This window comes from Poecile atricapillus, chromosome 3 (genome assembly GCF_030490865.1).
Source record: "Poecile atricapillus isolate bPoeAtr1 chromosome 3, bPoeAtr1.hap1, whole genome shotgun sequence".
Classification (NCBI taxonomy): domain Eukaryota; kingdom Metazoa; phylum Chordata; class Aves; order Passeriformes; family Paridae; genus Poecile; species Poecile atricapillus.
Genome location: NC_081251.1, coordinates 75,386,565 through 75,413,638, shown reverse-complemented (window position 1 = coordinate 75,413,638; position 27,074 = coordinate 75,386,565). Strand labels below are relative to the sequence as shown.

General features: G+C 40.3%; 1 protein-coding gene across 1 annotated transcript in view; it reads right to left on the bottom strand.

The window, feature by feature from the left end:
• Positions 1-27,074, bottom strand: part of RPS6KA2 (ribosomal protein S6 kinase A2) — a 159,242-nt gene that overhangs the window by 68,360 nt on the left and 63,808 nt on the right. The window contains exons 3-5 of the mRNA XM_058836823.1: positions 23,731-23,812; positions 2,961-3,041; positions 2,092-2,171 (exon numbers count right to left, since the gene is read on the bottom strand). Coding sequence (XP_058692806.1) covers positions 2,092-2,171; positions 2,961-3,041; positions 23,731-23,812 — 243 coding nt within the window. The remainder of the gene's footprint in view (positions 1-2,091; positions 2,172-2,960; positions 3,042-23,730; positions 23,813-27,074) is intronic.

Below are 27,074 nucleotides of genomic sequence, written 5' to 3'. Positions count from 1 at the left end.
TTAAGTCTCTGCTCTCAAAAAGAGGTAGCCAAAATATCTGGGTGCTTTGAGAAGTTCCAGACATCTGAGAGAAAAAAGAGATGATTCAGAGAACAGATGTCACATAACTTAATTAAGAATTTTACTTCAAAGGCTAGAAATAAAAACAAGAGGAAAATAATAAATAAATACACAAGCAAAAGCTCTCAAATTTAATTGTATTGAATGTAAAAATTACATTAATTTTAAAAGAAATTTTAATTACTTTTAAGATTTCAAGTAAACGATGTAGCCAAGAAATTAAATCAGTAGAACCCAGGAAAAATCTAATCTATACATATACACCTAGTTAAAGTCAGATGTCTCAAAAAGACAGAGCAAGAAAGAGGTAAGCTCTGTGTGCACGCATGCAATATATGTATATGGGAACTGACTGAAAGTCTACTGAAATCAACACCTTTCAACCAAATCGATAATGACAAATTGCAAACACTTCAAGTTTTCCCAGAACTTCTTCCCTTGCAATACCTTGCCCCTAAGCAGCTGCAAAGTATAGGCAGGTGAGCTGCAAACTGAAAAAAGAGAAGTATGTTTTCACTGTCAGCTTAATGATCATTAGTGAAGGTACACAGCACAGGAGTTGATGAATTGCCCTGGAAAAACTTTGGGGAAAATATGAAGCTTTAAAAAAGTACAAAGTCTGAGTTGTTATCTTCCATTTTTTGAGTTCCCTGGTTGTGCAGAACAGGGACCTGTCCTCTTAGGCAAGAGCCACATTTTCTGTCTTCTTCCATGAAACCAAAGAGGCCCTTGTTGAGATGGCAGTGCTGCCTCGCTAATAAAGCTTGCTCTCATGACAATAGCAGAAAGACATTTTAAATTCAAATTTTTAAAATCTTTTTCCTCATATTAAAAACAACTGCTACCAGGGACTGAATATTTATGCAAGGATCATTACCCAGCAGTATAATTAACTTGTTACCAATGTCTTCTGGCATTAGCAAATAAGCCTTAAAAGCAAATACTTGGGGTCCCAAGCTGCAGTGCACACATCCTGCAGCATGTCACTGAATCAGGAATTGAATGGGAAAGGATCGAGGGAAAGCTAGGGAACTTTTGACTGAAAATACTGTTCTCACAGCTTTTTTAGTTCATCAGCAGCTCCCCAAACCCAAGAAGAGCAACAGAGCTTCACCTCAAAATGGCATTTGAAAGGTTCCTGTCTTTAAAAACTCTGTGATAAGTGGTTGCCCATACCCCTGTCCCCACACTCTGAGAAATACCAAGGTTCTGGGGACACTCTGTTGGTGACAGAGAACACCAGGGCACAGCCAACTGCAGGGCAGCCATTCTGCCTCACTAGAGCCTCCTGCCCTCCTGCAGGGCCCTCTCTGGGACTGCTGGCCCACAGAGGTTTGGAGATAAAGGATAGAGCTAAATGAACCTAGAAAACCTACTGCAGCTGCTCTGTATGGGCATCAGTGAGACTTGGGCTTGGGATGCTCCCTGCCTGCAGCAGTCCCTCTCCAGGGGCATGGCATGCAGAGGACAGGGGAGGGATGAGAGCCTGGGGAGGGTATGGAAGCAGCAGCTGCTCCCAGCAGGCAGGAGGAGGGCAGGCGAGGGCCGTAATAGTCAATCTCCCATGTCCGGGCTGGTGTGTGGCCCTTGACCTGCTCCCAGCAGCTGCAGGGGCTGGCCCTGGACCATGGCCATCTCTTCCCTCTGCTGGCAGTGCACGTGTTTTTCCAGTGGTTCTGTGCTCATCCTGAGGGCAGAATGTATTGGGGATTGATTTCTCAGACTGTGCCTCATCACATCCAAGACCTATTCTGAAAGCATTGAGTCTGGGGCTATTTTGCTAGCGGGATGGCTTAGCAGTGGTGCAGTTTTCTCTGGCAGGGATGCCTACATGGTATCTGCTGCATTACCTTTGGCATAATTCAAATACAATTATTAAGAACCCACTTAACCATGCAAGATGAGATAACTTTATTACATATATATATATATGACTATTCCCAAGGCCATTTTTCATTCCCACAAACTCAATCTGAGTTCTGAAAATCCAAGACAGTCTTTAATTTCTGAGTTAAAGATCTATCAGCTTACCTCTTTGGAGAGTCTGGTGAAAAGGTCCCCTCCCCGCAGGAAATCTAGTATTAGATACAACTTTCCCTCTGTTTGAAATGCTGCATTAGAAAAGGATGAAGATGTTGGATCAAGATAAATTCCCAATGAGTAAATCCCATTGAGTAGCAGTGTATCATTCATGCCATTGCTTCACTGTCACTTCAAAACTTTGAGAACCAAAAAAAAACATTTCTGTACAGAACTTAGCAATTGAGCTTAGGCTATGGGAAAAAATGAGGTCAGCTGAGAGACAACAGTGCATTACTAATGCATTCATTTCCATAGTAAGCACCCATGAGTTACCAGTGTTTCCCACTCCACAAGGTATCAGGAATCACTGAGAGTGAGGCATAGAGAGATGCTCCAGGTTTGTGTGAGAGGACAGCCCACATATCCAAATGTCCTCAGAATATCTGTTACAGTGATAGTGGGGCTGGCGTGGCAGGAGGCAGCTCCATCAGGACACCACATTCATGTACACACTTATACAAATTTAGACTGGTACTGATTGTTAAAACCTGCTTTTATTTAAATTCTCTGTCTTTCTAAACAATACCTGACAGCAGTTAAGAGTTTGGCAAATGTAAACTCAAGAGCTACCCCACCAGCACTACCTACCACATCAGACTTCATGACAAATTTATTTTGATGAAGAAATGGCTGAAACTTACAAATACCAAATGTCTCCTTTAGCTTAAATGAAGACTTTCACACAGGCAGCCTCTATGTGACTTTGTTAGAAATAATCATAAGTCAGCAGGGGGTATCTGCACAAAAGTGTAACACATCTAGTCACAATTCCCCAACCAATTTAAGAACAAACATGAATTATATTTTATTATAGTTACCATAATGAAGCTTGACTATGAAAGGATGGTTCACTTCCGCCAAAATATCTCTCTCCATTTTAGATCGTACCCGATCCCGAACTAGAAAGAAAGAACAATAAGAACAGGGACATATTAAGAGGCAGCATGGTCACTAGATACAGTACTGGAATAAGGTTCTGGCAATCTGGATTCTGCTTCTCACTCTGCTGATGGCTTGTATGACCTTAGACAAATCATACCACACAAGTGTCCTCTGACTGTCAGGTCTGTGTAGCAAGTTCTCCAGGAAGGCCCTGTGTCTTTCTCTATAGAGAGCTGCCCTAGCTAAAATGACTACAGTATTACAAACAAGAAGGCAATTACACTGTGCAGAAGAGAATGTTAATGTGAAAATGAAAACTACACAAAATTAACAACTTTACTTCATTTAAGATGAAACAGAATGTACAAGTGCCAGAGCAAGTTGGATTAACCTTGTTCAAATTAGTTTATTGTATTTTGCTGATGCTTAACAGTGTGTATGATGTATCACTGAATAGCACTTCCTGGAAATGATCTATAGATACAATTTTCAAAACTTCCAATAAACCACCTAAACAATCAGTAATAAAGAAAAATTCCAAATAAAAATAGTAACTAACTATTTTTATGTGAAGAGATAACTTTATTGTGTGATAACATAGAGAAAAATACTTTTTGTGGTTGAGATGAATAGAGCGTTAAGGAAATTAACTGCTGTCCTCACTCAGTTATTTCAAAGGTGACCCAAGTTCAAGCTAAACAAAACTAATGCTGAAGATTTCATACCAAAATCATTTAACAGAATATTCAGACACTGAGGAGGATTCAAGTCCCCACATTACCAAATCTTGATCCTAAAGATGCATTTTAATTTTTAAGTCAATAACTATTTTATTGAAAGTATTTACATTTTCTTCTTTCTCTTCACAGTGCCAATACGCTTTTCAGATGAAACCATCTACAAGAGATATTATGAAACTATTTTAGGTAGTAAAGCCTGAGATCTCAGTCAGATTCTGTCATTGCAGGCATGCACTGTGGAGCTGCTCAGAAGCTGAGTACTCTCAGCACCCAAGTAAAGAACATACCATTACAAAACCCCTGTCTATTGCCGTACTTCAAAAAATGATACACAGAAATAGGTCCAAACCAGCTGGTCTGAAAACCTTAAATAGCACAGGTGACATACATGGGTTTCTTGCTATTTTGATGCTTAACTTAGGCCAATAACAATTTTAGCTTTACTAGCTCATTCAACCCAGGATACCTTGTAAATAAATTCAAATCAAAGGGAATCGTGGAATTGTAATCTCATCCCACAGGTAAAAATCACACATCCTTACACTCACAAAATGCTTAACCTACATGAAGACAGACTGTTTCTTGTGCTCCAGGTGGGTGTTTGTGTTGGATAGGTGGGCATTGCTGTACACATGGGACATTTCCCATTAAGCTTGGTTAGGCAGCCTAGGGAAGTGCCTACCTGTATTTGCACTGCACAGTTGTGAGAACAGGCTGTCAGAACAGCAGCACAACCTCCTCCACCTATCACTTGAACCTCTCAACACGCAAAGTGTTGTAATGCATTTAGAAAAATGGTATAATCCTGGAATGTACCCCTGAAATACAGAATGTTAGCTCCTCCCCCTTAACCTCTCCTCCTCAGTTTTTCCTTATTGGCTGTAAGACTGTGACCCTTCCCCCTTTCCCTGACTTCAAAAAGGAGCGTGTTATCAGTTTCTTCATCTTTCCTCATGCAATCCCCAGAATAAGGCTGGAATACCATCTCAGGAAGGAGAGAGCTTCGTTTTTGTCCCAATAGTTCTTGCTATTAATATTTTCCCCCTTCTCTGGACTGCAGCAGGGCGGACTGTGGCTACAGAGAGGCTGGGGAACATGTGAAAAACAGCAGCAAAGGCCCAGCTGTGCAGCCCAGAGCTTTGCCAAAGCCCTGTGCCCTGCCTGCTGCTGCGTGGGTACTGGGTGTGGACCTGTAACCACACGTGTCACCCTTCTCCCCACACACACAAGAGGCACACCAGACTTAAGGAGAGGTGGTGTCACCACAGAAGACATCTCACTCTCCAGTCACGGCCCTGTCACCACTCTGAACCTGTAGCTGCTGCAATGGGGCAGCAATTCCTTTTGAAAACCTGTCTTTTGGGAGCAGAAATCAGGCGTGTCAAGCGGGAGGCTCAGCAGCAGCACAGACTGTTCCGGTCTGGGCACTGCTGTCCTCACACAGCCTGGGCCAGCCCAGGACCCTCAGGCACCATTCATGGCGATGAGATGGGCTCTGCCCTGCTCTGCCCTGGGCTGAGACCCTCCTGGTGCCCCACATGTGCCCCACCACACTTCCCTTGGGGCCAGCTGGATCCTGTCAGGGTATGGATGCTCTAAATTCGTGCTGGCATGGCAGATACCACTTTCCACTTACAACTTTCCTCTTTAAAATCTTACATAGAGAAAGATCCAGCAAGGCAGTGCATATACAAACATCCATGGACTTCCTTGGCCAAGGGCACTGGGCTGCAAAGCAAACGTGATGGACAGCAAAGTCCCAGTGTGAATATCTGCTGAGGGCACTGAGGTCCAGCAGCCTGGGCTCTCCCCTGAGTCCCCTGGAGCTGGCTCACGACAGCACCTGGTGATTTGGTTGCCTCTCTGTGGTTGCCTCTCACAATCTCTCTCCAGTGATTTAGAAACTGTCTTCTTGATGTCACCAGGCTGAAATTGGTGTTTGAAAGTTTAGATTTTTTTAAATTAGGAATGGGTTGTCAGATGATAGGTTTGGTGTCTTAGTGACTTTATCTCAATTTTTTTTTTTGTCCTTTTTGACAATTTTAACCAAAGTGCTGCTGAATCCCCTTACCTGAAATATCAGGAAGAGAAATCCCCCTGCATGTGTGACAAAAGCGACTGCCACTTACAGAAAGCTGTTTCTGAAGGAAGGTACATGCAGATTTCAGGTCCAAGATTTCACAATCTTCCCAGAGATTTTTGTCAAAAAGCATTATTGATTATAAATTATTTGCTCATCCCTACCTTTCAAAATGACCTTTCAATAAGAAATGTCACTGCTTGAAGAGGAGTGGAGCACTAATTAATTAATAAAGCAAGAACAAGGGGAGCTACAAACTAAGTTAACTTAATTAAATAAGCATCAAAAAGTATTGCAGCAGGAGAAATAAATCAGTGAATAAAACAATGGCTTTCAATTACCCTCCTCACTTCTTAAAACTCAGTACTTTGCCTCAAGTGGAGCAAAAGCAAAACAGGACTCAGGCTTAGGAACATGCAACTCAATTTCAAATTCTTCACATAGCACAGGAACACAAAAAAGATAATGAAAATAGAATATATACATAAAACTCTCTGCAACATCCTTTTCAATTCTATTGCTGTTATTTTAATCTGTTTTTAATACTGCCTATTGTAGGCAAAAGTAGAGAGCTACATTCTAAATTCAAATCCACACTGCCTATGTCCAGAAGACAGTGTATGTATGTGGTACCTAATTACCTGAGATACGGAGAAAAAAAGGCTTTTCAAAAGTGATCACAGTCTCTCTTCAATGGTTTTACTTGGAAATACTATTTGCTTTACTGTGTTTTTGTTCCACGCAGTTCTAAACTCAAATCCTCTAAAGAGCAGCCTTTCATGTTGCACCTTCAGCAGCAGAGAATTACTACAGCACAAAGGAAAAACAGAAAAGCATCCTGTTGACACACTGGATGTAGAAGCATACCAGTAATGTCACATAGGGACTTCATGTGCTTTCCTTTTGAAAGGCATGTCATTCTGGGAAGGTTATTTTTCTGGAAGAAAGATCCTCTGTGTCCTGAAATATGGAACCTTTTAGAGATGGGGGAAGAGCCATTATACCATAGCTTTACAGCCCTACACTTCTGCAGCAAAGGTAGAAAAACAGATCTGCAGAGCAGGAGACACTCCTTTGTAGAAGGGCAAATCGGAAAAATCAATAACAGTGTAGATTGGGTTTTAGGAGTCCAGGGTCTGGAGGAGGTCACTTTATCTCCCCTCCTTTTATTTTTTCTTATCCCTTTTACATGAAACAACACATTTGGCTTTAAAGAAATCAAAGAGTTGCCTCTGTTTGTTTTATTTTAAAGTAGCCTTGATGCTTCGATGTTAAGAATTTGTCATTTGGAATGACAGATGTCTCCAAATCAATACTACACTTTAGTATTGAACTTCCATTTATAGTCTTTATCACCTATTCATTATTGCCTCTGTTTGTAAAAGTTAATTAAATCTCTCAGTATCCCTCTGAAGTACCTCTGCTCAATTTTCCAACAAAGAGAATTAAAGAACAGATTGATGAAGTCTGATGCTACAAGAAAAAAAAAAAAAAAAAAAAAAATCACATGGAAGTTGCCAGGAGCAAACATGGTTTCTAGGGCTTACAAACTCAGCTGAAAATAAATCCTCAGAGCAGTAACTCATGCCCTTGACACGTTTTACTCATAGCCTTGCCCAGGAAGGAGCACCCTGATGAGCTGAGGGTGCTGCACATTTGTCTCCTTTCTACCCCATGGAGCCTCTGGCAGCTGCAATCTCCTGCTGTTTCCTTACTGGATCTTGGATCTTTCTTCTTGACAAAAAAAAAAAAAAAAAAAAAAAAAAAAAAATCCACAGATGCTGCAGGAGATTGTGTTTTAGATTTTTGGCTGAAATTAGCTGTTGGGCTCAACCCCATCATTAGGGAAATACTGACTGACAGACCAGCCAGATGATCACATAAATCTCATGTCCTTATACAGAGGTGAAATTACAACTTTTTAATGTTTTTTTAAGCAGAACTAGAACACTGAATATCCACAGAGGCCCTTATGCATAGCTGCCAGGTAAAACCGTTCCCACCAAGGTCTGTGAGCTGTGGATGTGAAATGATACCAGCAAGCCAAATCCTATGGTCATGTACATCACCATCAAAGTCAGAATTATACCCCTTACAACTGCATAAATCAGTTCTAACTTAATGAAGTAAAACCAGACTCAGTAAACAGTTTGACGAAGATAAAAGAAAGCTGCCATCTGCTAGAAGGGAACTTCCTCTAAAAATCTAAAACCTACAGCTGGAAATACATCTGTTCACAACTTGTGCAAAACTGAAAGTCTTCAATACCTCTGCAGAGTTGCACCTGGAACTTTTTTTTTTCTTTCTATGGAAATCATACATTTGATTTAAATTTATTTACCTTAGTGGATGTGATATCCTGTGAAATCATCAATAAATTATTTGTTGCTTGAATTTTAGTGTAGGATGCTCCTATACTTCATTTGCTCCAATTGTACTGAAGTGGTATTTTTAACTATTTTTTATTATTATTACTACTATTGCAGGCAATAACAATTTCAGTACTAACTCTTACTGACAGGCAATAATTACCTTTCTAGGTATTATTATTCTAGGAATAGGCATCATTTCAAAATGACAAATGAATAAGAAGGCTGGCCTTAGAATTCAAAGGTCCCTGATCATCAGCAGCTCTGGAAATTATGATGAACTGAAGGAAGAAACTGGTTTTATACAGTTTTACAGTAAAGTTATTTAAAACATGTATGAGACAGTTGGCCTTTTCTCCCCACACAAAATAGGTATTTCAAATTTAGTTCCAGCATACAAGAAACCAATAACCCAAAGATGACCAGGACATATAGTCCTCATTCCTACCCTTAAATACAGGATAAAGAGAGATGAATTTTTTTCCATTGAACTCCTCTCATGTCTCCTGGGAGACTCTTTTTTCCCCTTGTGGCTCCTGCTTTGCTGCAGTGCTGGCTAACTTGCATGCAGCTGCAAAGAAGAGGCATCACCAAGATTCATATTCCCTATCCATAGGACATTCCAGTATCAAATGAGTGTCTGACCTGTGTTTTATTAAGGAGATGTTGGTAAGCCAACAGAAGCAATGAAGAAGTTACTGTTTTTTCTTGTCCTGCTTGTGATGGAGATGATCCACACGTCCAGGAACTGCTGGATCTCTCAGGGTAATGAGCTTTGCCACTTGCCTTTTAAGCTTGAAGTCCAGCATGGTTTAATCAACCACTGTTGCTCTTTGCTCTGAAAACACACCTGCTGTTTGGTGGGTTTTATAGGGAGAGCTGAATAAAGTTTGTGCATCACCTTTACTCTGGAAGTGTGAAAGCTGTCTGTGCTTTGGTACTCACCAGAAACACTTTCTGCAGCATATCATCAAAGGCAAATATACAGCTTTTGATTAAAAAGTATGAGGTGTGAACACTGGTTCAGGGATGAAAATGCAAAGATATTCCATCTTATGCCAGCCTTCTACAGGAAAAAAACTGTCCCCTTTATTCAATCTCTCCAGGTCTAGGAAGCCAGTTGTACTGGAAGGGGTATTTCTTCTTCTTCAGGACCTTTGAGCAACTACTAATTCACCTGCAAAGCTGGCAGAGCTGAAAGGGGGTGAGGGTGGCACAGGATCTCCCCAAGAGTTCTTGGCACACCAACTCAAGGCAAAGTGTGTGACAGTGAGGGCCCCTGTGTGAGAGTGATTTAAAGCCCACCCAAGTCCCTTCTCTTTTGTTATATGAGCCCCTAGTGGCATGGTATGAAACCTTCTGCCTGGTCCAGTTCAGATGTTTAAGGATGAGACCAATAATCTTTTATAAAATATTAAGCGAGAATTCCTGGAAGGAGAGGAAATGTGGTATTTCCTCTCTGTGTAGAATGTACTGGGATGCTGTCATTTGCCACCAGGGCAGTTTTAGTCATAGGCTGAAGCAATCCTAGTGAATGTTTTCTGTAGACCTGTTTGAAACTTATAATTTTGAATATTTTTGAAGATGTTTTTGCTGTGAGTTTTTTGTTCTCTAACTGGAACAGAAAGCCTAAATATGTCAGTTTTTCCAAAATTAAATTGAGAAACATTGTTTTAGCTGCATCAAAGTACTCTTTGTTAAGGGTTTTCTTTTATTTTTTTTTAATCTCCTCTTTCTTAACTGTAATTGTAATGTACAACTATAAAATAATGTTTAGAAAGGTACGCAATCAAACCAAAGAATTCTGCTGAAATGCTTAATACTGATAATTTGTCAAGCAAAACTTCTCTCAACTGTCCTGTTCCCGCGGATAGATGCTCTGTCAGAAACTCATCTTTTCCTTAGCAGCTGTAACATAAATTCAGAAGATGGAATAATAAAAAAAACCCACCTGGAAGTTTTAAAACAGAACCCCTATATCTTCCAGGTTTAAGGTAAACATACAAAGTTATGAAGTGATGTTTTTGTGATTGTTGTGCTTAGAGTTTACCAGCTTAGTTCTGATATGGGTAGCGTGAGGCAGTGGCTGGCAAGTGAGAGGTTCATTTCTCAGAAGGGAGGGTTTGGATGGATTTGGTCAAAGGACAGGAGGTAAATGTCAACATTCTCCCCAAGCTGTCCTGACCACAACTGCACTATGCTGACTTCTCACTCTAAACACTCCTTCCATTAGGCTGCTTGGATGTGGTAAACATAGAGCCAGTCCAATCTGACTCATTCTAACAAATTTTTTTTGGATGAGTGTTTCAGTTACTGAATTATAAAAATTTTGGTTTCCGAAACAAATAACTAGTATATTTAAAGCATCCGTGAGGAAGCTGGGATAGTGGCTTATCCAACAATGAGGGCACACTTTGTTTAGGAGATATGAAGCCAAGACAGATGCTATTTGTAAACCACACAGGATAAGGTTTATCAGTTTACCTGTAACCCAGCCCTCCATACTACCTGCACACAAAACAGACATGAATTTAGAATTTAAATAGCTCAGTAAAATTGTGGCATTTAATGTTAACATTCAGACAAAATAACCCTCTGCTTTGCCCAGGACCTGACGTGATGCAGACGTACTTAATATAGCTCTGCTGATATGTTTGCCTCATAAAAATGAAAAAGTATCTGCAAGACGGCTGTCTGTCACTGAAAAAGCCTCCAGTCCCACCAGCAAGCAGGGTGTGAAGTCAAGGCAAGGTCATTTCCTAAATTAGAGCATAAGAAAAAGTCTGGTCTTTTGGTGTTATCAACATGCTCATTAAAGCTTTGCAATCAGCAAGCCTTGGCCACACAAACAACAACAACGACGAAAAGGCTAATTTAATGTTTTCTTCTTTGAGGAGAGGAACACAGTCCTCAAACCATTGTGAATTTGTTTTCAGCCTGGACTCCACCACTGTATAGGGAGTGTTGTGGAAGATATGACTAAGTTCAGAGAGTTTCTAGGTGAAATCATGGCCCTAAAACAGTCAATAGTAAAACTGCTGTTGACATTAATAGGATCTCACCATCTACATCTCAGTCCCTATATACAGCTCTAAAAATATATGTAGCTGCTGGAGCTCTAAAAGAATACCTAACCGAAAAGGAAATCTTGGGGTTTTTTTTCCCTATGTCACTGAGTAGCTGCCAAAAGCTAAACACAAACGGTACTGAGCAATGACTACAGGGAGACAGGAGGAGAGCAGATAAATATTTAAAGGATATAAACATGCAGGGAAAAGAAGACTTATTTATCAAAATAAAAGGAAAGAAATTAAAATAAATAGGAGGAGGTAAGCGAAACAGAAACAGAGGAAATGTAGGCTATGCTGGGCAAACTTCAACTGCATGAACCCCTACAGAGCAGAGCAATGGCTTGGGATTGGAACCTCCTTACTGACACATTTTAAAACAAAACTGAACAGAAAAAGTTAAACAACTATTTAGTAAGAAACCTGCCTGTCCTGACTGCAGGGGAATGAGACTGCATTTTTCACTATGTGCTACTTTGCTGCAGTGACTCCACCTCAATAAAGGACATCTTAAAAAAAAAATAAAAAATTTAGGTTTCATTATTATGCACAAGTATTTGGAAGGTTGTCTGAAACATGACATTTATAGCAGGACTCAAGCACATAGCATTATGTCAGAACATTCCACCAAAGTGAGAAAAACGTCAGAAACCAAAAATTCATATCGGAAGTGAATTTGAAAACCCTGAGAATAACCATGAGCAGTTTAGTTTCCACACAGCACCTTTAATTCTGCGGTCTCAAACAGCCTTATCAAGAATCCTTGATCTCTAAGGCTGTTACCCTGTGGGTGACAGCTGTGAGTAGGGCAGAGGGGTAGTGCAGAGCCCTGTGACCACCAGCCCTGTGACAGAACTTCCAGTGACTGCTAGCAAACCATACTCCTCACACACACAGTGCAAACTTTCAGGCTTCCTCAAAACTTTGCTTTGGAAGTTGCTTGCTTTGTGCTGGGAATCACATGTATGAACAAAAATACAAAACAGTACTTCTAAATGTACACCTACAAATATTTCTTTCTTATGATAATATACAAGGATCAACATAGTACGTATATGACATTGATATTTTTCATTGCAGAGCTTATTGTATCCATAACGAAATCAAATTTGAACAGATAAGCATTGACAAAACCTATAAAGAAGATAAGTATTTAAAGGATATAAAAATGTAGGACAAAGACTTATTTATCAAAATAAAAGGAAATAAAGGAATATAAATAAAAGGAGATATGTGAAACAGAAAGAGAGGAAATGTAGACTCTCTTTCAGCAGAAAAGCCAATTCTAGGTTTATAGTATTGATGAAGACAATTTCCACTCAATGGCAACTATGTCATAGCCCAAACAAAGATCTGAAAGATGACCAGGGACACAGTACAATTTTCTGAACAATTTAGGCTTTGCCCGAATTTACAAAAATAATCTACTGCCGCTGAGAAAATGTCAGGTAAATTACTACACATGGAAACCTTTTGAGTGCATCAATTACTATAGAATGCAGATAGGAAATGCTGTAGAGAAAATAGAAAGGAGGGGCTGTCATTGATGCTGATTGCTGGTCTCTCCTCAGTCATCAAAACCTTCATCTCGGCGCAAACACCTCAGCCAGAGGAAGCTGAAACTGATGTCTGTGACCTACACAAAGAGTGTGAAAACAAAAGTTTGCTTCTGTAGAAACAAATTCCCGATGGTAGTCTCCCACATGGTGCCATCTAACTTTTGTGGAGAGCCAGCTAAGTGCTAGCACACCTCCTGGAGCAGTTGTGAACAGAACACCTGGCCAGCTGTTTGGCGAAGGTTTACAAGCGATCCAGCTGCAGTGCTGTGAGGAGAACCATCACCAGTGCAACTGACCCCTATCCTCTGCTGTCACTCTGACTTAAAGTGGCATCAAGTGACAGCGTTGACCTCACTGTTAATCTGTCCTCATGCTTGAAAGGAAATAAGATTTTTCTGCTGTGTTGTGGGAACCAATAAAAGCAGATGAGATCCTCCCAGAGGACGCCTATGAATTTGGTTTCCAACCAACTGCAAATGCACTGCAGTTGAAGGCAGCTGAACTTGGTTAAATGGCAATCATCCTGGCTGTTACAAATGGTGAAAAGAGCAAACAAACGCTTATCATATTGATAATGGATTCGTACCACAGCCAATGACTTGCAGAGTCCATCAGGGCGGTTAAAAATCTCAGGGATATTTAGCTGTTGTATTTTCAGTTTAGCTTTCCACTACGGCTATAAATTTACTCAAAAGCAGAGTTGATTCATTTCAAATAATTAATGCATTATACAGAAGACTCTTTAGCCATTAAATTCCATAATGCAATAGATTGCACTTCAGTGAGGAGGGGTGTTAACAACATCTCCATTAATATCTGACTATTACTCCTCCAAAGGGCAGCGAGCACTGTGAAGAGCAGGCTGGCATAACTGAGTCAGCATTAAGAATATGGAGATGGAGAAGAAGAGCAGCAGTAAAGGGTAGCTGGTTTGTGTTCATGGAACTGGCTGGCAGCAGAAATGTGAGCACAAAGTGTTGTAATTCCTAAACTGATGTACCAGCTCCCATGCTAGACACAGCCAGCCATGAAAGAACAGACCACATGACATAATTCAAAGAAGATGAAGACTAAGAGCATCTGAGCCTGTATTTGCCAAAAGAGCAATTTTTCTTTTCCTGTAATTTGCAGCCTTGTGGTACCATCAGCAAGCTCTTGGATGTCAGGCAGGATTAAAAGACTTCCAGAAGTTCATTCACATGCTGCACAGCTGACGTGATGGGTTGCCAGAGATAGCTTCTCTCTGTTGGCAGTGGGTTTCTTAAAATTGGAAGCATTGCAAGCAAACACAAAGCTTACAAAACTCCTTAAGACAAACAAGACACGAAATAATTCAAGCCTCAAGACAAAGACAAAAGAAAACCAGAAAAGTAGACTTTCACATGAAGATTTCTATTTGGCTTATAGGACACCAGCCAGAGAGGCAGAAGAAAAAGTGCAGCAGGGAAGGTAAAACAATGACCAGGGTTTTGTTGTCACTGGTAGAGCCTGACTGACCTGGGAACATCCTGTCCACTGATAATGTGCTTAATTCTTAAACTGCACACATGGGAGAAGGAGTGTGGAGGTTGACAGCTGCAGGCAACCACCCTCCAGAAATCCTCACAGCATCACGGACTCACAGAATATGCTGAGTTGGAAGGGACCCATCAGGATCACTGGGACCAACTCCTAGCCTTGCATGGGACATCCCAAGAATCACACCATTTTACAAATCCATCTGCCCAAGGACTGGCTTTTTATAGGAACCTTCTCTGAATGGGACTTTCCAAAGGAACAAACATCTCAACAATCTGACCACTCTGCTGTCTTTGAAGCAAGACATTTCTACCAGTTTAATTATAACTCCTGAATTTTCAATAGTCTTTGTGATAGAGCAGGAGTACCTCTGCTCTGTCACAGCAACGCACTCAGAGAGGACCTGAAAGGTAGAGCATGCAGCCAGAGCAGAGAATATCATCTCTGACTTACCTAGTATATAGCTAAATCTTCTAAAATGAGTATCTAGGGAAAATGAACACTGAGGAAGTAAAGGAACATAAAAGATTCTCAGCCTACAGGAGCTGGAAGCTGAACATAGCAAACTTCAAGATGCGGAAGAAAGCCACAAAGACGAAACTGCTCTTGAGAGAGAGGAGATGAATGAACAGCTTCAGCTGTGGCAAGGCAGACACTGGACAGATGCTAGGAAGTGTTTTGTAACAATATAGTGATAGAGACAGTCTAAGAATGAGTTAGGCAAACATCTGTGAGGGATGACACAAAAGCATCACTGTACCATGCTAGGTCAGGGGTGGGCCATGGGACTTCTTCAGGTGCCTTCCAAATGATGCCTCAGTAGCAGTGCGAGGCACAGGCAACCCTCCCAGAGTAGCACACCAGTGGGTTTACCTGGAACAGATCCAGGCTTCCAAAGCAGAACCACTGAGCCTCTGTGGCTGTCCTGAAGTTCAGCTAGTCCTCATTCCCAGGTTCTTGGGCCAGGCAGAGCACTGTACGTGGCCAGCAGTGACAATCTCATTTTGGACTCATTCTTTCAGCTGAAGCTTCATGTCAGTCTTCATAGATCTGTTCTAATTAAGCTAAGCTGTCTTTTTCTCTCCTCTCTCTGCTTTCCAGCTTGTGCTGATGAGGGGTGTGAGGGCTCACAAAGGTCATTGAACCAGTCTTTTCCAGGTAAAAGGAATTTTTCTACAGATAAAATGGAATTGGATCACACTTTCAAACAGGATAAATATTTCACTAGTGGCTCCAAAACAACTGTCCACATAATGTCTCCATTCCTGAATCCACAGCAAAAGCAACTAACAGCAATCTGCTATTTGACAATAAAAAATATCAAATGTGGTCTTTTCTGTAAAACAATAACCAGTTTGGGAGTAACTGCAAATATCTGTTATTAGATATACAATGCAATTGAAATGACAAAAGGAACAATCCAATGGAAATCAAGCTATAGTGAAACTCTTGAACAAGTCTGTGATGGAGAGTTTGAAGAATGAGTCTGGGTCTGAAAACCTTTTAATAGTGGTACCTACAAGAGCTGCAGTTTGAAAGTGTCTCCATTGCTGCTTATTCATCATGGCAAATACACAGATCAATTGAAACTTTAAAGAGGTAAATGGCATATTGACTGAAAATTACAAGATGAGTTGAAAAATTGCTTTGCACTATCAGAAAAGCCATAAGTATGATGAACTACTCATTCTTGAAAAAAAAAAAACCAACAGCCCAGCTACCCAGCAACCACATATTTACAGTCAAGAATAACCAGAGGGCAACATCAAATGTAACCTGCATGAGCTGCTGCAGGTTCCTATATTTTAAAAAGTCATTCTTTCCATATTTCACTGACAGAAGAGTGACTCAACAAACATTCAGAACAAGCTTATATAATTTGATCACAGGCAAAGAACATATATTTTCTTCCAAAGAAACCAGCAGTTTTTTTCAGTGCTTTCTTCCTCTGACTTCAGATTTGAATCACCTTTGTGCTCTCTAGAGAATCATCACATGAAAACCTGAATAATGCAACCCTCTGATGATGCTGAGGCCCGTGGAACTGCTCAAGGATTAGAAGTCCGGGGCGTGGGTACCTTAACCTAACAAAAAGATGGAAAAATTTAAGACAGCTCTGTGCTATACCTTGTGAAAAACACAAGCAGGGGTGCACTCACTGTCTTCACAGCCAAGTCTGAAACTTTGGCTTAAACCTATGGGTGCACTAATAAGCAGTGTGGTTCCAATCTGTGGAAAATAACAGTGTGTGCTGACACCTGAGGTTGTCCCACTCTTTTTGTCACATTTTGGGGCTGTGACCTGAATATCCACGAGAGGCTGGAGGGCACTGGGTGGGCTCCTGAGTGAATTTCATCAGGAGGGAACTCTGTGTGCTCCAAAACTGCTGTGCTCAGCAAACCAAGGCACAGCAGAGCGGGATGCCTGGAAGAATTCCTTCAAAAGCTCAGTCAAACCCAAGCACCAATGCTGTTGGAGACTAGGACACCCACCACAGTTTCTGCTGCTGAACTGCTCGTGAAGAAAGCTGGAGTTTGCTTCCAAGTCCTGATCTGTCTGCTCTCTGGGGAGATTAAAAGGAAAATGTTTCAGGCTGCAGTGTCCCAAGTGGCTAAAGCTGCTTTCCAAGTGAACATACAACTGTGCAGGGAGATATAATTTGATATTATTGCAACAGAAGAGTTACACTGAAAGAAATGTGTGGACAGGAAAGGACTGGGCAACATTGCTGCATTTACCTACAGCAGAAATCACAAACACAGAAGTGTGTGCTCCTATCTGAATCAGTCTGTTTGGAAGACAGGGAGGTTGATTTTAATCTTTTACCAATAATTAGGCACAGACTTGGTGATTCTGCCCTGCTTCAACAACAGGAAGAACCTGCTGTTCAGGAACGGGAGCAGCAGTTTTAACAGAATCACAGAACCAATCAGGTTGGAAAAGACCTCTGGGCTCATGGAGTCCAGCCTTTGACTGAACACCACCTTGTCAATTAGACCATGGCACTCAGTGCCACATCCAATGTTTTTCTGTGAAGAAATTCTTCCTAATGACCAACCTAAACCTCCCCAGGTGCAGATTAAGACTATGTCCTCTCATCCTAGCACTACTTCTGCCAGGAAGAGCAGGCACCCTCACCACCTTTAAAGTGGTTGTAGAGGGTGATAAGGTCATCCCTGAACCTCCTTTTCTCCAGACTAAACATCCTCAGCTCACTCAGCGGCTTCTCCTAGGACTTGTGCTTCAGACCCTTCACCAGCTTTGTTGCCCCTCTCTGGACCCTATACAGAACTCAAGAGCCAACATTTTCACAAAGGGAAAGCTCAGTTGTCTTTGGCATTTAGGAAAACCCCATAAGGAACAACAGGTTTTTGTGTAAAAACAAATGAGCCAAAATATTCCCTTGCTACAAAATAGAGAGCATTTTTAACATCCAGTGTTCATTTCTTTAATGTATCAACAGTGGGAATTTTTTCGCCTCCTAACAGGATCTTCATAGTGTACTTGGCATTGTGAAGACACAATAATTTAATCAGGACTTCATGCAATGCAAACCCCCATATGGTTTGAATTAAACAGATAATAAAATCTTTAAGAGATGCGTGTTCAGTTTATATTTACAGGCAAAAGCTTTCCTTTCTCCTCCAAATCTGAATCCAAACACTGTGCATAGTCCCTAAAGAGTATTAAGTATCTAACTCAGAAGCTACAAGCTCAATGAGCGCTTTAGCAAATACTATGAAAACAAACTTCCAGCAATGCTTTTTGTTGTTTTTGACCTGTCTGCTGTATATTCAGGCTAGGACTCGCTATAATATTTACTGACACACAATGAGTTGCCTAAACACAGTTCATTTCCTTATAATACACAAAACCACATTATTCTCCATGCCCATTAGAACCAGCCTAAGTGAGCCCTTAAAGCTGACTTTTTAGGGGACGAAGAAGGAGGTGGTCTGATGCAAGTAAATTTGGAAAGGCACTGTAAAAACACAGCCCAAAAGTGACCCCTAAGCACTGGTTGTTGAAGAACTTCTCGGTTTCATTTTCAAAACTCCCGCAGAGGAAAGAAAGCTCTGCTTCCTCAGATGACAGCTACTAAATCCAATTTGCTCCTAAACTGTGAGGAGGGTTGGTGCGTTCTGCAGCTCTTCTTGACTCCTAGCCACATAGAACATGCATGTGAACGGGCCAGGTCCAGATGGTGACCCGAGAGCGTTGCTGTCTGGTTCAGCACTTACTCACTAGGCTGATCTTTACATTTTTGAGCCACTGGGAAATATACAGAGAAATCAAATAATTTTGTGTTTATGCACACAGAAGTTGCTATTTCTTTCCAAGACTGAAAAATTAGCGTATGGCTATTTGTGGAGAGGGGTGAGTTTGTGTCTCAGCTGGATCTTTAAGGGCACTTCCAGGTCCAGCAATGTTTGTGTTTTTCTGACCTCAGAGCCCCTGACATTTGGAGGGTTACAATTCTTAGACTAAAGAAACCATGCATATGCATCAATTCTAAGGACTGAATCGATCAGAGCACACAATCTTTCCTCCAAACTGCAGGACAAGGGTACTTCTGCTGTGGGGTCTGGACTGTCCTGTGAACAGGATTTCCCTCGTGAATTTTTCAGAAGCAGCTAATAAGAGGCCCAAGAAGATATAAAAAATATAGCAGGATTCTTTAAGAAAAGATAATAACCCAAAATTTAAATGGTGAGCCTGGATGAGCACCAGGGCCTCTCACCACACACAAGGACTGTAAAAAGTAGAAAAAGACACCTTGAAAAGCTCAGCAAAACAGAGGTAGTTTTACCTGAGGTGAAGACCTTTTCTGAGTCCTGCTTGATAGGGTAAAATTGTCTACAATTTCTTGTTTTGTTGACATTTTATTCCTTTCAAACCAGAGGGAAACCACTGGACTTTGGTATCTGATATCTAAACACCATATTTGTTGCAGGGAAACTGAGTCAAATACAGAGGAAAGCTGAAGAAGCCACTTCAGTTGGTGTCCAATCAGGGAAATCACTACTACAATTTTATCGGTGGTTTAGACAGAAATCACACTTGGCCTGGTAACATCCAAGTTAGTTGTTAGATTTCAGGTACAATTGATATTATCCATCCTGCATCCCTGAGAACAGCCAAGCTCTCTGTAAGTCACTAAAGCTGCTCTCACAGCTTACTGCACCTATAACCACCACACACCAGCAAACCCCTAAGCCTGCTGGCTTAAACTGAGGGGATCATAAGCTGCAAAGCACTTCACAGGTTTTGACAAAAGAGATTATGATTTCTAAACCCCATAAGCACAAAAAGGTAGATTGCATTCTCAGGGTCAAATGGCTTCCAGTTCCAGGACTTACACACCCCATTGCCAACCAGATGGGCAGATGCAAACTGCATCCTCATGATCCATCACATAACCCTTGCTACATCATCTCTGTAATATTTATAAAGTTAATGAGCATTATGTCAGTGAATTATGGCTTCATGCCACTTTCTCTTAGATTGCACGTCTCCTGGAGGAATGGGTCTTTGATTTTCAAGCTCCCTTACATTCCAGCACAGCAACCTGCTGGGGATTTATGGGCACTTCATGGGTGTTTAATGAGGCTTACACCGTAACCAATCTAAACAGCTCTTGATCATGGCATTCTGAAGCACATCCAGTAAAGCTGATGGAGCCTGAGACACCTTGAGAGAAATACTGAATGAATCAGAACAATCAGCTTGCCCTGTTCCTCTGTTCCTGCTTTGCTGGTGAATACCAGACACACATATACACAGAATAAACACTCCCTGGTTTATTTCTGGTTGGCTCAGATTTACAATGAATTCAGGGTGGGCAATACTCACTGATACATTTCTGTAAGTGTTTAAACATATAGATCAACTTTATTATCTGTCAACTTGTAATCTAAAACTCTGATTTTAAAGAAAAACTAGAGTATGACAAAGACCTGAAGGCAACATTTTAAGATGGTATTTTAAGAGTACTATTTAATGGCATTCTGAAGGGCAAAAGTCTCACTCCTGGAAGGTATTTGAATGCCTAAATATCTTTGAGCACCTAGATGCCCCCAAAAGAGTTTATATTTGCAAAGGAAGCTATTAAGGTAATGTAATTTAATATACAGCATTTGAAAGAGAGATAAGTTAGAGTTACACGTACATGCAGCCTTAAATCTGATGTATTCCATATCTTGCACCTAACACACATAACATCCTTTAACATTTTGAACAAGGTTTTCCTAAAATTGATAATTAGAATGAAACACTTATCTAGAAAGCTTTCTGCTTCAAAATCAGATACCCACAAGCTCCTGAAAAAGGAAATGAGGCAGAAAGGAAAGAAACTTACGTGTGATACTCTCATTTACAACAAAAACTAACAGCAGCTTTTGCTCTTTCAAGGACCCATGCTATTACAAGCGCTTATTCAGATACATCCTATGTTTAAAATAAACGTTCATGAGTTTAAAATGAATTTAATTTTCACAAATATTCGTGTGTACAGCATGTGCCTCTGCCAGCTTTTACAAGCTAAACTGGAATATTCTGGAGCCTAATTTTTCCTTCACAGCAGGAGTGGTGCTGCTGATTATCAGATCTTTTTCAAGCTCAAATCTACATATGTGATTGACCTACAAAGTCTCTTTTGTATCAAAAAACATTTTTTAACTGTAAACACTTGAAGGATTCTGCTGCTGCTTGCTGTGCCCTTCTTATGCTAACCTTTGCTGCTGGTGAAGTTGGGATCATGCTAACAAGGGGCAACTACCCTGGAAAGGGGCAGCAGGCTCACTGGAGAAAGCACCATTTTGTACTTCTGCTTCTTCCTAAACATTACCAGATAGCCACAGCCACAGTCAGGCTCCCAGGGCAGGAAATCCCTCAACAGGACCTACTATGGCTGTTCCTCAGAGCAAGTACCATCACTTCTGAAGGTCTCTTACTTATCCAGGTTTTATTTTTTCAGATGAATCCAGGAAAGAAATCAGCTTTGCTATCCCATCTTTTTTTTTTTTTTTTTTTTTTTTCCTTCTGACTTCTCCATTCACATGCTTCGCAAATTTGTTTCACTATAGAAAATAACTGCTATAACATTTAGGGCTGTCTGGCCATAGTCAATGGAATTGGCATGGAGAGCTCTGTCTTTCCTGCTCCATGTGGTACTTGTGTGGAGCACAGGTCAGAAAGAAAAATCATCTGAAATTTGTCTTGTAGCGTGTCTTTTGTCAGCAGATGCTGAACACAGTGCTAACATGTACCTGTAGCTTTGCTCCCACTGCTTGACAGGGTAATAAACACTTCGCATTGGAGTGACTTCCAGTCTTTTTGAGTGTAAGTAGTCAGCAATAATTCAGCACTCTCACTTAAAAGATGAAATTAAGCTGTCAGAAATATTATCTCTGTGCCAAAAGTTATATGGAAGCTTACTCACAGCAATCCTCGTTGTTGCTCGTCTCGCTCACCCTGTTGCCAATGGGGTTCTGTCTTTATTTTTGTACTTTGAGTTAAACAGCTGTCAGTTTAAACTTACTTGTAGAAACTGGTGCAGACAAATTAGTTCCTATCCCTGTGCTGGTTATCTTGAGATTAATGGGGAATCCAGAGCTAGCAGTCAGAGAGGTAAGTAGTCTGAATGGGAAAGAAATGCAATCCACCAAAATCACAAAGTAGCCTCAATTTTTGGATCTTGTGACCCACACTCAAAAAGACAATAAATAGCCTTTTTGTGCTATAAAGAGCCACAGAACTGCAAAGAGGTTCTTGTTCTTGACAGAATAGAAACTTAATGGAACACTTTGGGTACTTTAAACTTGCAACCTAAATTTTGGCATTTCCTGACATACTGCCACAATAAAGGTTTTTTTCTTTTACAGTGGAATCAAATTTTACATATTTCACCATCAAACATTAAGTAACAGTAAAGTGTTTGGGGATGCAAAAAAAACCCTATCCCCTTTGCCAAAGCTCTTCCTGCTAAACACTCCTCAGAGTTACACTGAAAAAGAGGGAATATCCAATTTTCCCGTTTGGTAAAAAACCTCTGTATTGTCAAAAGAAACAGGAATAAGTTTCTGGTATATGCTGATGTCTGAGGGGTTACACAGACCTTGCTCAGACACTATCAGAAGAAGGTGTTCCCCAGTGGGGAAGACTCTGACAGCTGAGTTCAGCCCAGTTTGGGCACTTCACAGTCCTGCTCTTGGTTGAGAAGTCAGAGAATCACTCTGCCATACACGTGATGTACACAGGCCTGACCTATTTCTTTGCATGTCTTATGTCCAGTACTGTTTAAGTGCTTATTTAGCCTGGGCTGTTCTGCTAGAGCAAACATTCTCATCTAGATTCCAAACAAAAAGATAAGCACGCCAGCATTGCTTCAAACTCATGTTTCCCTGAAAAGGCTTTCTTAGGGGAAAGGACTGCCTAAAGGCCTGGTGTGCCTTTGCTTGCAATTATTGGAAGCTTTATTCGTGTTTTGGTTCCCCAAAGCAAGGCATGCTAACGAAATTTAAGTGATCAGAACTATCTGGTCACTTAATGATTATTCTTTGCACTAGGACAGAAATTTAGACACTACACTGCATTGCACAAACCCACACTATCCAAGACAAAGCAAAATATCTGCTCCAGACAAAATGAATGCTCTCCTCTTTATCTGCAAGAACTGTGAGGCTTTTGAGGGAAAGATCAGAACAGTGCTAGGTCAGGAAAACAAGATGACTGCATCCTCCATACTCTGTGGGGGAACAAACAGTAAGGACTTCAACTGAGACTGAACTTACTCTCTTTGCTTTTCAGTCCTGGGCTTGACTACAAATTTCTGTTTTGTCTGTAGCAGGCAGTGGCCCCAGAAGAGAATGATCAGCTTTAAACATCAGTCCTTTGGCCCTAGCCTCCTACAGCCCATGAGCTAGGAAACAGCAAGATCTAAACAGTCTCAGAACAACTCCTCACACTTGAAAACGCATTCCCATGGTTTTTCAGGCACATAGCGAGACCCACCAGCTGGGAAGGCCATTCTGCCCAGTAGGAGCCAGGTTTATTTCAGCAACATAAAGATAGTGACACTTCAATACAAATTAATATATACCAAATAGAAGTCTTAAAAATAATACCAAGAAAATAAAGCATGCATGCATCTGGGAAGCTGCAAACCTGTTTTCCTGCTCTCACACTGTATAGGTAACATATTTTTGTTTAAAAGTTCTTTTCACCTAAAGTGAGGCAGAATTTTGGAGGATGGCAGGGACATATTTATGCATTCATGTACTGCAAGGCAGCAACAATGTAAAAAATAGCAAGAAAAATAAATTACTACCTAGCACAGAAAGAGAAACTGCAGCCACTGTCCCAAATCCTTACCTTTCAGAGTTGCCTTCTTAAGTACCTTCATGGCATAAAGCTGGCCTGCATCAGATCCTTTTATCTTCCTGACTAGAAATACCTGTAAAAAGCAAATGTTTTTTGTAGATGAGTACTAAATTTCTACTTACAAGACTTACTGCATTCAGCAGGAGAATAGATACTGTGGTTCAGGAAATCTAATGAAAATTACTAGCTGAAAGCATTTCATGTCTATTTCACCTGCAATTGGTTGAACTAGCTCTGGAAATTTTCATTTTAAGCCTTTACCACCTCACAAAATCCATTTTCAATATTATTAATTGACATCATATGTTCAGTTAAAGATGGGTGAAAAGTTAGAATCAGTGTGCACATATCTCTTCACATTCTGACCAGCTTTATATGAAAAAAAAATATGTCTCGTATGTGTCTAGGAATGTGCAGTGTCTTAAATTATTGCCATCAATTAAATTAAAGAAAAAAGTCAGTTTGGTGCCATTCATGCTATAACTCATGAATAACAACTTGCCTAAGATGCAGCTGAAGCAGAAAGTTCATACAGCTGAAAATCTGTTGTTATTATAAAAGAAAGGACAGTTTTTCCTGTTACAGTCTCCTATGCTTCATCTTCTGACAGTGTAAAAATTTAATTAAAGTAAAATAAAATAAAATAAATTTGTAGCTAAACTTGTACTCTTTTTATTGTGTTACATGCAAATGTTTCTGATCTGCCCCTCAATGCATCTGAGCACTAGAGGGGTAGTGAACAATGGGATCAGTGGTTCAGTTTGGTCTTTATAAGACTTTTAGTGTTTTAATAATTGGAAATAAAATAAACAACTCTTTTAGCTGGTTCTCAGGACACTCTCTGTCTGCTGAGGTCAGAAGTACCAGGCAACAGTTATTTTTATTTCAGCACTTGTGGTACTGGACAGAAGCTGAAGTGAAGCCAAATGTAAAAATAAAAATATAGTCTCACGTCCATTCAGTCCCATATACTCATTAATATACAAATTAACAAAGACTAGGTGAAATTGTCTAACTAATGAATGTCTATTTGGATTAAAAATTTCATGGCAATTATTTTATTAATTGCCTGTCCAGGAACCTTGCAGCTTTGTTGACTGTCTCCACCTAAAAGATAAAAAGCCAAAAAATAAGGAAGGAGGAAGTATGTTTCTAGCACTATTTTTGAAAGCTGAAAGACTCTTCCTTCTAAAAAACCCCAACCTGTAAACAGATTAGATTTTCTCAAATCCATTTGAGGAAAGGTTTGTGGGAAGGGAGAACAAATTTTATCAAGTAGGTACAGAAGCTGGGGGAAAAAAAAAATAAAAGTAAATTCTCTCTGAACAAATTCATCAGAACTCTTACATCTGACAGCTCCAACACTGGTACAACATGGTCTGACAGGGTTTTGGTGAGATGGTCCTTCTCAAGTCATTTCCTGTGCAAATGAGATTTGCAGAGCTCCTCAGCTGAGCTGCCCTGACCAGCCCAGCTTGGGCACACGTTGTTTGCTCCCAGCCCCTGCTTCCTACTCTAATGAGCATACAAACACCTCCAGTGCTCACACCTGTAGGAAAAAATTATGAACTCTGGATGCAATAGGTGCACGTAAGAATTTCTGAAGTGTGTTTTTGTTGTTATTCATGGTAAATTGAGCTCAGCTGCTCCAGCATTAACAGGAAGTCAATTCATTTAGAACTTTACAGAGAAAAGTTGGGATATTTTTCTGGCCAGGCCAAGTAAAAGATTTAATTTTTTATTACATTAAAAAGGATGAGAAAATCAAAAGCAAGCTTGTACAGACACTATATTTTCAGCTGTAGTATTATTATTTTTAAGAAACATTTATGGGCTCTTTACCCCAAAAGAACCAAAAACCTAAACCCGTAAGATAATGGTTTTCAGAAGCACTGCCCATAAAACAGCACAGCATACAGGACCTGCAGAAATATAAGGCTGTAGTTCTAGAAATATCTGGTGTGCCATATAATCTTGCAGAACTTGTAATACATTGCTGTAATAAGCAAATTTACATTACTAGTCACTAGTCAGCTGTTCACTGTAGCACGGGATAGGACACTTGTCCACGTTCCCTCCAAAAGAGATGAGTCAAGAACACTGTGTTCTATTTCAGAGGACATCAAAATAACCACCAAACCAGAAAGGAACAGAACAAATGAAAATGCATTGTACTGCAAAATGATGTCACCTTTCTGATTATTCTGAAATGCAATGTGACACATCGTTCTTGAAACCACCAACTAGCCTTGAAGTGCTTACATGACGGGTTATATTAGCTGGACTAGGCTGGTTTGCCAGAATAGCATGTGCATGTGGTTGAGCATGACTTTCAATTTTCTAGTTTGATATGTTTGCAAGAACCTCAGGTTATTATCACATGAACTAGCAGAACTCCCTTAGCTGGAGCAATTGGTGCATCACCCAAAACCTGATATAAAAATCTAATCAAGTGCTCTGCATCTCAAGAGTGTTGGGGGCACTCTCTCTTACATCAAAGACATCTCTAATCCTGCAAAATATTATTTAGGCCTTGGGTGAACAACTTGAAAACGTATTGGTTTGCATCCCCAGGGACATGGATTTGAATTATTAGCTCAAATACCAAGGTGATAAAAATGTAGGTGGTTGGGGACTGCATAAGTAACCCAGAGCAGACCTCTCTTCCCCCCCATGTCTTTGCTGCTCCAGGGAGTTTTCTTCTGTTTCTCACATAAGATATGGAAAGTGATTTGTAATTACATGCAGCTCCAGACAGGTACATTGTCCACACTCACACTCTTATGCCCCAGAAATCAGACTTCCTTTTGGGAAGAGGTTGCAGAGACCAGGCATTTTGTTTATTAAACGCCTAAGGCCAGAAGGCCAACACAAACAATACTGAAAATACATCAATGCAATCTAAGATAACCAGCAAACGATTTCTAAAATCTTTACTGCCTATATATGAAAACTGAATATTCTGCCTCTGTTACTTTTATCAAAGATGTTTCTTTCTGTTCTTATCCTTCCCACACCGAGTCCCATAGTAAACCTAATTTTGAGCTGTTTGCTTTTCCACATTCATTTAATATTTAAAACTTAAATACACTGTGCTCAGAAGAAATTCTCAAGCTCAAGACTTGGTATTGAATGTTAACTTTCTTGATATCTTTCATCTCAGGGAACTTCTAATAGATTTAATCATCAATGTATTCTAGAATAACCAGGAAGTTGATAAATACTCTTAACATAGCTTCCTTTAGAAAAAAACTAAAGGTTCTGTTTGGAAAATATGTTTTTAAAACCCTACAAAATAATACACTTATAATTATGAGGACTTCAATGCCTAGTTT